The sequence below is a fragment of the Micromesistius poutassou genome (genome assembly GCF_964030765.1).
Source record: "Micromesistius poutassou genome assembly, chromosome: 2".
Taxonomy (NCBI): domain Eukaryota; kingdom Metazoa; phylum Chordata; class Actinopteri; order Gadiformes; family Gadidae; genus Micromesistius; species Micromesistius poutassou.
In genome coordinates, this window is record NC_140272.1 from 20,386,074 (window position 1) to 20,397,710 (window position 11,637).

The 11,637-nt window shown below is 44.7% G+C and overlaps 1 protein-coding gene across 1 annotated transcript; it reads right to left on the reverse strand.

Annotated features, from left to right (window-relative positions):
* Positions 1–3,360: 3,360 nt before the first annotated feature.
* LOC311339131 (heme transporter hrg1-A-like) lies at positions 3,361–8,169 on the reverse strand. Its single transcript, XM_084464499.1, has 3 exons — positions 7,801–8,169; positions 5,894–6,061; positions 3,361–4,857 (listed from the first exon to the last, which is right to left on the reverse strand). Exons 1-3 carry the CDS (start codon positions 7,931–7,933, stop codon positions 4,721–4,723), a joined length of 438 nt encoding a protein of 145 aa, XP_084320625.1. The 5' UTR covers positions 7,934–8,169; the 3' UTR covers positions 3,361–4,720.
* Positions 8,170–11,637: the final 3,468 nt, after the last annotated feature.

An 11,637-nucleotide genomic window follows, 5' to 3' on the forward strand; every position in this document is an offset into this window, starting at 1 on the left:
CTTGCTCTTGAATGACCCTCGATCTCGTGTCTGTTCACGTGTCCGGTCTTGTGACCATGACTGAACACAATGCGTCCAGATGGCGTAATAATAACAGCAGTAGAGTCGGCTCAGTTTCCCCATTTACATTCACATGCATTCCCTGCGGAGCCCCTCCCCTGTCCGCAGCGCGTTTCTGTCGTCCTCCTCCTCTGCAGAAGGGCCGTTGAGATGCACCCGTGACTCAGCTGATGCACCGGTCATGTGGCCCTGATTAGCATCAACAACATACAATTACCAGGCCAACCCCGAGACGCACTCTCACTGCTTTCACTACCTGTGGCGGGGCGCGGAGTCACCAACCTCAACCAGAGCGCAGCGCGAGCGTCACACCGCTCAGGCCCACTGGACGGCACGGCTGAGATCAGGCTTTTGTCAAGAACATTCTCACGGCAACGCCAACCCACCGCCAGTTTCATCTGTCCCAAATAGGAAAGCCAGTGTGGATAACCACTACCATGGACAGACTCCACTGTGCGGAGCGTGCTGTCCTCAACATTAACTGTGTTCTACTTCCATTAAAACTAACATCCGTTCGGCCATATGTTGGTAGTTGTAATTGTAACTAATCAAACCTAAACGAGTGGTGCTTTATTATACCATTGGAGGCCGATGGTATAATCTTCTGCCCGTTCACACAGCAGTATATGAAACGTCTGGGTTCCCTGCAGCACTTTCAATCTTGCGCTGTCAGGATCAATCACGTCTCTGGGATTAGACGCTAGCACGCATTCGGCACTGTCTGTCAGGGAATAAAGTGAAATGCCGTCGCAAAGGTAGAGGAATGCTGTGTTCCTCGAGCAGAGCTATTGCATTGGAAACAGAATCAACAGACATTGCTGCAGCCGCTTTCAAAGGGGAGTGCCTTCACATCGAATCAATCCCGTCCTCCATTAGTTGACATGACCTTACCAAAGCTACATTGTGTTAACGTTTCTTTATGGTTCCTCTTATCCCCTCCTCTGGTTCTGGTTCCTCCTGTGAAGCCACTTCAAACGGCTGGTGCCATGGCATGTCCCTTTGTGCTCCCAAAAAGCAAAATGTGGAGCTCCCTAAAATGTTTCAGATGCAAAAAAGTTGCGATTGTCCCACGGGCATAGCAACATGCAAAACAACAATGGAATCTGGGGAACAAAAAAGAGAGCTGGGAGTGAAGCTAAAATTGAGGCTTCAACTGTACGCTGCCAACATCAGGGTTAACAACAAGAACACAGAACACTGGCATGTGTGTGTGTGTTTGTCCGTGTGTGCACACGCATACATGTGTGTGTGTGTGTGTGTGTGTGTGTGTGTGCATGTGTGTGTGGGTGTTTATTTGCATGTGTGTCTGTTTGTCAGTGTGTGTGCGTGTACGTGTGTGTGTGTGGGTGTTTGTGTTTTTGTCTTTGCAAGTGTGTGCAAGTTTGCTAATGTGTGAGTTTATACCGTATGCATATAGAGAAAGAGACAGACAGACAGATAGAAAGCATAGCTAGGCCATGGAACATGTGTTTAGGTTTGTAAATAAAACTGTAAATTGCAATGGATATTGCTTAAATATCTGTTGGCTTTGTACTGCGCCTTGCGGAAGTTCTTGAGGAAATCATGCCGAAACTGCCTTTCCAAAAAAGCCGAATAGCCGTCTTAATGTCAAGAAGTCCATCTGGTCCTTTACTAATTCAAGATGTTTGCGTTTCATTCAGATTTTTCTGTTTCTCTTTTTTTTCTGGGCTGAATATTTTTTGCATCATTAATTTTCATGTTCATTTTTGAAATTCATTCCAGTTCAATCGCATTTATAGACATACGCTGACATCCTTAAAATGAAAAAAAAAATTATATCCAATTTAAATGTGGATAACCACAAATATCTGCAATTATAGTGTGTCGATATACAAATAGATCCCATAATGGTGCAGCGAACTGTTTGATTTTATCTCAATAGGTCAATCATACCAAATGAGTATCTTTCTTTGAACATGTCAAAACCACTATCACAACTCAACTTTCTTTAAGCTGGTAAACAATGATCTCCCTAACAGGTGCTTTGAGAAGACTCTTCTTGCGGGTGTCTTCTTGGCTGGTTCATCTAAACGTTTACCCCCCCCAGACTGGTAGAAGTGGACGACTTCCTTCCCTGTTTGGGGTGGATAAAGAATTGCCATAATTGAATAAAATAAGGCACCTCCCCTCTTTACATACAAGACAAAAACACACACTTTTTTACTGCCCCATATATAAACTTTAATAGGACACATTTGGCTCAAAGGCCCGAGCCGTGCTGAGTGGAAAGTCAACGGGATTGTTTTTCAGTTTTTGAATGCCGAAAGTTTTTAACAGCCAGATAAAAAAAATTGTAACTATGGTAATAAAACCACAGCGTTGCAATTACCTTGATGCAATGCGACCGTGAGGCCTTGCAAATAAGCCGGTGCATGCCATGCAATTAAGATATAATGGCCACCGAAAACGTCTGTAAAAAAAGAGGTAGGCTGTGGGAGACAGCAACCAACTGCCACCACGGCTTACTGCGCAGCGCCATTAACGTGCTTCTATTAATAATGGCACGGTACGTTATAGTATCATTATTCACAAAGCAAACAAAAATATCCTCAGGAATACTTAATTCTCTTGATTTAATTTATTTTATACCGTTGCATTTATTCTCCGAGATTCACTTCTGAAGATTTGACTTGAACCCTGATGCGTGCATACATAATTCTGTCCATATGATTTTCACAACTCTGGACATCAAAGTCATTCTCTCTCCGGGGCGGCCTTAACTAAAATCATACATGAAATCATAACCCCAGCCTACCCCCAGAAGGATGGTTTGGGGTATGATTTGGGCTTTGGAGGAAATGTAAATTGAATAATTGCCTGGCTTCAAAGTGCAGGTTATTGCCCGGCATTTACTGTAAGGTTCGCCGTGCTCTGGGGCCGTCTCTTTCATGAATGTGGCTTGGGCGGGTGGGAATGTGGCTTCAGCTGCCTTGTGTTCCCAAATGTCACACTAATACTCAACATTGAAGATCTGGAGCCAGGCTTACGAGGGAAAAAATTGTATAGCAACGCAAACATCCAATCTAGGATGCTGTGATGATGGGAGTTCAGGAAGGGAATTATGCTTTTCAAATGTTGGAAGGAAATAATATCACATTCTAGATCTGATTTCTATGCTGTCATCGTGTTTGAAAATCAATTGAAAAACACTAAGAAAGTGTAGCTCTGTGTGTAGTGTGGCTGTAGCGTAAGTATTGCCTTTGTGTCCACATACGTGCATATTAGGTGGACATTTTTCATTTTGTAAATGACTTAGAACGTATGCATGGCTGTTAAAAAAGATACTTTATTAAAGTGACTCAAAGCACAGGGCTGTACAGGTACATCCACACTGTTAAGAGAATCGACACAACGACCATTACTTTGACATGGTGTATATAGATAAGGTAGTACACACCGACAAACATTGATAAAGGAAAAAATATGCCTATAATATAATCCCCTTAGGCAACAAAATAATAATTTGCTATTAGAATGATAATAATAGCATTCAGGAAATAAAAATCATAATTATTTGCATGCATTTCATTGAATGTACAACAGAGCGCCGAAGCAAAAGCTGCGCTTCATCGATAATGGTTTCATTTTGGTTCGGTTTAGGTCAACGTGACGCAAATGCTACAAAACAGATCCCTGATCAGGAAAATTACTTTCAAGTAAGATCAATAAATAAAAAAAGACAAAATGTTTTACATTAAAGTGTGAATGAATCCAGTCTCGTTTGCGCTAACATTAATATATCTTAATGAGCTATTGTTTGTTTACCCCTGAGACACGATATTGTGTGGTATCGAATTAAAATAGTGTTTTGTTTTGATTCAACTTGATGTACGCTGTATGTTTGAATATATTGATCCAATGCTAGATACATGTGTGCACTTGAAATACTACTAATAAAACAACATTGTATTGGACATCAAGTTAAATTCATCCACTGAAATAACCGGGCTTTTACGGACGTAGACGCTTACACAATTGATGGTACGTGAATACCCTCTAGTGGCAGGAAAGGGGCACTGCATTGATTAAAACGAAAGATAAATACAACAACCAGCCGGGATGGGGTTCAGATGAAACCATAGATTATAAATGTAATCTATTATTCATTAAATCGATTTTTCAAAACTGATTAAAAAAAAAGGCTGTGAAAATTGAAAAAAAAAAAAACAGCGATGACTTTGGGCATGGACACACATTTAAAAGGTCTGTACGGTATTCACCGAGGTTACACAGCAGAACTCAAGACCACCGCTGGCTGGACAAACCAGTCTGTCATAAGAGATGAAACCAGTCTGTCATAAGAGATGAAACCAGTCCGTCATAAGAGATGAAACCAGGCTCTCATAAGAGATGAAACCAGGCTGTCATAAGAGATGAAACCAGTGTGTCATAAGAGATGAAACCAGTGTGTCATAAGAGATGAAACCAGGCTCTCATAAGAGATGAAACCAGGCTGTCATAAGAGATGAAACCAGTGTGTCATAAGAGATGAAACCAGTGTGTCATAAGAGATGAAACCAGGCTGTCATAAGAGATGAAACCAGGCTGTCATAAGAGATGAAACCAGGCTGTCATAAGAGATGAAACCAGTGTGTCATAAGAGCTGACGGGGTCCTGGCCCGGCGCCCTGCGGGGGCCATCAGAAGTCGCTGAGGATACTGATGTCTGCAAACTCCCTGCGGTAGCGGCGGGCGTAGAGCGACAGAACCACGGACCACTTCAGGCTCATCATGCTCCAGACCGCCGACAGGTACAGACTGCTGGGGTCGCTCAGGGCTGGGGACACACACACACACACACACACACACACACACACACACACACACACACACACACACACACACACACACACACACACACACACACACACACACACACACACACACACACACACACACACACACACACAGGGTGTGAAGAGTGAGTGAGTGAGTGGACGTTATTAACCAAATAGAGGGATGGGCAATAGACAGCAACATGAGTACAATCATCGGGTGCTACCAGCGGAGTAGCACATGTCAGACCCAGACATGAAGACCATTGAAGTCACGACTTTGGTTTTCCCAGAGACCAGCTGCCTCATCACTGAACGCTTTGTTCTCTGGATTGTTCCGTTTCAATGAGTCTCTTTCCAGCTCTGACATTTCGTCATGCCTGCCGCTGGGCAGGCATATGTCCTACGATGGACGATGAATGTGCGATTTTTTTACTTCTTCGGTCTGATATATTAAGCAACGTGGAGCCATTAATATGCACGGCACCGAGCTCTGTCTGAAGCTACGGCTGCAATAAATAATTACTTAGGCTTTCATAGTCGATTATACTGAAGATTATTGCAACTCACCGCCTTGAAGCGGACACCTGCTAACTCACCAAGTCACTAAACTCTATCCAGCAGTGGAACGCATATCTGATGAATTTAGTTTCCAAAAACAAGATAAAGTCACTTTAGGGCTGCAACTGCTTAAATTATTCATCATTATTTGTTCAGTCATCGTAATCCACAAACTGTGGCTGCTTTATCTGATTTGCAGCACAGAGCTCTTTCTGGCGCTTGGCTGAGAGAGGCTGGGTGTGGGGGAATGGATCACGATAATCACGGGGACTTTTACACAAATGTAAAACTAGTTTTCCCCTCGTAGTTCACTTGGACTCACTATCATCGTTACATCATCATCATTTCGTCATTCATGCAACACCAATCAAAAAACGACAACAGATAATACTGAAGTAATGCCCGAGCAGCCCGAGTTCTAAACACGTAACCCGTTTCTCATCGAGCAGCACAACGAGCGGCGCTCCTGCTACTCACACTGGTCCTTGGAGATGGCGACGGAGAGGAAGGCGATGAAGGCGATCACAGTCAGCAGGGAGAAGAAGACGCCCATGAAGAGGAAGAAACGGAGCCCCTTGAGCCAGGTCTGCCAGTAGCCCTGGAGGTACATGATGTGGGTGACCAGAGCCCAGAGGGCCAGCACACCTACAGGGGGCAGGGGGCAACGCTGTTACTACGCTGTAACATTAGACACAATGCTGTCACTACGCTGTAACATTAGACACAGCGCTGTTACTACGCTGTAACATTAGACACAACGCTGTCACTGCTGCAAACTAAAACATTAAAAGACCATTCGTTAAAGACCTTTAAGTCATCGTGATAGAGAAAGTGAAAGTACAATAATGAGCAGGTAGAGGTAAGGCATCTTGCTGACTATGGACTTGGGGGGGGGGTCTCTAGCCTCTAACTACTTGACGATAATGACCCTTAATACTACTTGACGATAATGACCCTTAATACTACTTGACGATAATGACTCTCCAGGCTGGGAGTTAATACTGCAGAGTAAAAAACATCATGTCATGTTTTCCAAATGCTTAGTCAGGGTAGTCCATGTGTTGCTTAGTCTATGTTCCTCTTTTAGGTGGAACTCTAATTTACATATTGTTATTAAAGGAAACAATTCAACCAACGCATTAGGCCTTGCATAACCTATTCAACATTTATATTGAAAACATCCTCATCGTCCTCATGACTCACAGACCAACAGAGTTCAACTTAATACATTAATAATTATCATTTATTTGTAGTGTACTGTACAGGTAATTTCTTGATTATAGCCCTATATGTGGCAACAATTAGGACTAGGCTACTCAATATAACGATTAAAAATAAATGATGTCACTAAAACATCCCGTGAGATATTGAGAGCAGAGGTTACTGATAAGCATTAGTATTGCACATACAGGCAAAGTACAAATTCGTTCAGACACCAGGAAACTTAACCTTTGTGTCGTGTTCGTTTCTCCGCTCTTACTTTGGCGCTCCCGGTCAAATTTGACCGGCTTGTTTAAACTGCTCTTACATTAACACACAAAAGAAAATTGATCATCACCAAATTGTATTTAACTCCCCTTTAAGCTGTAAACAATGTCTCAGACTACTGGTTTACGTGAATAACTGCAGTGAATATACAAAGAATAGACACAGAAGTTGTGTGTGCGTGCGGTGGTGGTGGTGGATTTGTGGTTGTGTTTATCTGATGGATGAACACAATCTAGGGTCACCCATTCATTTCCTATGGCGGTCATTTATGACCTGGAACACCACAGGTTTTACAAAGTTGACTAAACCACTCAAGATTCAATGAAAGTGGTGATCAGCAATTGTATATGTTCAAATGCCTAGTGTGGAGGATATCATAAGGCCTTGAGACAATACAATGTAAAACACAATATTTATGATTGATGAAAGTAGGAAATCGGTCAGATTTGACCCGAACACGACAGAAAGGTTAAACCATCCCTCCACGATAGCAGCACGATCCTGTCCTCTAAACATGTTTTGTGTCCAAATGTAACTCAATCACCACTACGTGCACTGACAATATACATAGCCCCAAGGCGTTCTGTCTTCCTTGCACACATAACCACATAATCAATATCGGCCGAGAGTTTAACACAAACGGTAGGAGGACCTTCCACTTGATCGCTGGTTTAGCTCCACCGTTAGGTCTTGGGTGCGTACAGATTCATGCGCACATATTTGCAATTGCAACCGAATGAGGTGCTTCGCGTCAATCGGTTGCAATTGCAAACATGTTGACGTGAGTAGCTCGGTGCGTTGCTGTCAGCGTGGGGCCCAGTGTGTTGTCAGTGTGGGCCCAGCGTGTTGTCAGTGAGCGCCAGCGGCGTGCAGATGTTGTTGTGCAGATGTGTTACCTGACAGCCCCCCCATCGCGGCCGTCCACGGCTGTCGGTACGCGACGTTCCAGACCAGGAAGGCGGAGAAGCCCATGAGCATCCCGAACGACGCGTAGCCGATGCTGATGTATGTTTTCACGTTAGCCCCCATTAGTGACACCTGGGGGAACAATTGCGATGACGGGATTGAGACGCGTGTCAAGAAGACCACTTGTTAATGTGTGATGTGTCGAGCGGTCTGCATCCGGTCCAATTCAAGCACACGCGATCGGCTTTTGTTGTGTCGCTAAACGAACCACATCTATACGAGTCTACGGAAAGAAATAAGTGCCGCGATTTGTTGAACCCCCCCTAAATAATGATCCTGTTTTCTACTTTCTACTTTACTACGTAAAAACAGCGATACTGTTAGTGGCTGTTCTTCTGTAGAATGTTATGAGCGTCTTTGAAGCCAAAGAAATCAGTGTCCGCGCAGCTTGAGTCGCGGTGAGCGGAACATAGCGGCCACTAGCGGTGAACAGGAGAACGACGTCCAGAGAGACGCTCAGTCAGTGCTGCAAAGTCTACTCTGTACTTCGAGCCGGCGCTTATCGCGAAGTAACCCCGACAGGATGATGCAGGACTTGATACCCCTGCATATAACACGGCTAATAAGCAATGCTTTTATTGATTTAAATATGTATTGCTTCCGCATCCAAACAAAAAAATAGCCTCCATAGTGCTTTACATAAATAACAGACCACTGAGTTCAGAAAAAGACAGACTCGAATAAAGGCAATGGATACCTTATTTCACTAGGTAGATACAAAAGTGCGATGAGATAAAGTGCAAAGGTAAAAATCTCTTTAAAAATGGCCTTAGTCAATGATTGAAGATTATACCAAGCGACTGTGTTTATATTTGTAAAACAATGTGTTGATAATGCAAATTAAAAAAGTTACAAAGACATTTCCAAAGAAAAACAGGCAAAAAGACTGAGGTGTTATATAGGAATTGGTTGTGACGTAGATCAAATGATCAGGCCTTTTGACTTTGTGTCGTTATCTGGCAACCATGTGGTGGTGATTAGCTATGGAAACGCTAGCTTCACTTGACACATATATGACCCAATGTTTCTTTATGACCTTATCTATGGGTTTCACTTCACCTAGATATTGCTTTGTTTGATTCCATTCTAAATATTACAAAATACTGACTAAGCCATATGTTAAGTCAGTAGTGCACGTTGTGGAAGTAATAAACACATGATGAGGTTATAGCTGCTGACAGGAGTTAGAATAAGTCCAAGGGCCAACGTATTGACTCAGAGTGTCTCACATCCTGAGGCTTTGACGGCCGCAGGCATGAATGACTTCCTGTGGAGCTCGGTGGTGCGTCTTGGTAAAGATTCTCCTGTGCTGGACCAGCATGTCATGTGGGGTACAGACTTTGTCCAAGAAAACACATAACTTGAAAGGCATCCTCCTCGCTGTCACTGCTGCCGACTCCGCCCCCACAGCGTCCCTGACCTCACCGCTCAGAGTGTGGATTCTGCTGTCATCCGCTTCTCTCCACCGGCCGCCCCAGCTCACCGCCGCAAACAGGATAGCACTGCAACCACAGACACAGAAAACATCATAACGGACGTCCAGCAGATGTTGAAGCTCCCGGCGTTGGCTCTTCTTAGAGGGCATCGTGTTCTTAGCCCAGCCCTGTTTATTTATGTTCTCCACAATGTCCACACTGACTCAGGGGTCACCGTGTCTTGACCCACCTCAGATCCACAACCAGCTCTTTGCTCTTTGTCACGCTGAGATGCAGATTTTTTTTGTGCTTAAAATGTAATTGGAAACTAAATACAATTGTATAAAAAAAATCGGTGGTTGACAACTTCTCCAGAGATGAATGCATGCTTAATTCAGTTTATACTTGTTACTTTGTGTCCACTGTCCCCCCCCCCCACACACACACACACACTCCCAACAAAACTGAACCCCCGCAACTGAAGCCACACAGAGACAGGTCCCAATGTTGCTGTCTAGGACACACTGCTGTAAGGGTACGCTCTGGGTCAGTGGACGGTCCAGGGCGCGAGGGGGGAGTCCACCTGGAGAAGTGAATGAAAAGGCCCCACAATGCTCCCTGCTGTTCAGGTGGGCACACAGTATAACAGGTCAACACGCAGTCAGGGCTGGGGGGGGGGGGGGGGGCGAGCTGGAGGGGGAATAACGGAGAGCTGACCATGGCTGGAGCTGCTCCAGGATAACGCTCCCTCTTTGGTCCAGGAACCAGGACGTCTTCCACAGCACAGGGACCCTTTGAAGGCTCATGCTGGAGATATGGTGAAGCCCTCCACCTAGCTGAGGGGAGTCGGCTTTGAGCACCCCGGTGCTGACACCACCGGGGCCTCCAGTGGAGTCTGCTCTATTCTTACATTGGCAGCTGTGAGGAAACACTGGAGGTCACATGTGGGGGAGGGGAGGGGAGGGTTGGAAGCTTAGCCTGGAGACCAGAGGAAGGGTGAGTAGGACCCTCAGAGAAGGACTGGGCTGTAAGGCGGCAGAGGGTGAGCCGTGGACTAGGAAGAGCAGGGCCATAGTCTCAAATCTATTGAAGAACTTCTTGAATACGTTGGCCCTCCGAGCTGCCGTCAACTCCTCCACTACCGTTTCCAGTCGGCCTGAATACGGTGATGGTCTTCATGAGACTCTTGACACTCTCTAGCCTCCCTATTTTCAACACTTTCAGTTCCCCTTATCTCGTCCTCACATCCTGCCTCTTACCTGCTTTGAAGCCCGTGCATCTCACCACAGCCCTGACTCGTGTGATAGGCCTCCTCAGACCGTCTCCTCGGAGCAGTGGCACATAGCAGGGGTCAAGGTGCACCAGCTGGGGGTCTGACACACCCGGGAAGTTCTCCACTTTAAGGGAGTCAGTCTTCTCCGTCTCGCTGAAACTGGCAGGGCCGGTGGTGGGCGAACAGATCGCCTCCTACAGTATCGGCCGACCTCGGCATGGACTATAGAGGGCGCCCTTTCTCTCACTGCACATTTGTTCTTAACTGCTTGTTGTAAATAAATGGTTGGATTTGATCTAATCTAAAATATTATGTGCCAGTGACTAATTGTATGTATTATATTTGGTTATTATATTAGGTTATTTGGTTATTATAATAGTTGTCTCTGTTGTCTAAGTGGCTTTGCATGCGAATAGTGAATGAAGTGTGAGGCAGGCAATGGTTACGCGTTAGCAGACAAAAGTCAAATTTTGAGAAGACACCACTAATAACTAATTATTCGTATAAAAATATTTGATCCTGCTTGCGTTTTATCAGGGCATTACTACTTTCGCGGATTATTTATACGATTAGAAATTAACGAGGTGCTATGGGTTTAGGCTATGTGCTAAAAGAGTGTGTCTTCCCGACACTGTATTTTGTTTATACGTTTATTAATCTAACAATTATGTTGTACACGTTATTTTTGTGGCTTGAAAACATCCTAACTTCCCTGCGAGGGCTTTCTGATCGCATGACAGAGCGACAGGATCGGGATGCTCAAAATGAGCGTTATTCGCAAGCGAGAGAGAAGACGGGACTTCCGATAGAGGGATATCGTTCGGTTCAGTGATATATTTCTGATTTTGATTAGTCCAATACTTCGTAAAAACTCCATATGTATTATCCTTGTCTTTGTTTTTCTTCTTGTTGTCATGTTCTTATTATTCTCGCTTCGGGGACACATAGGGGAGACAGAAGCGACATCCCTGCGCTGCGGCAGACCGGTATAACGCAATCAGTCGGGATCCTTTCAGCGTCACAGGAGACAGAGCGACCGTTTCCGTTTCCCTCACTCAGACTCCAGATCCAGCAGCAGC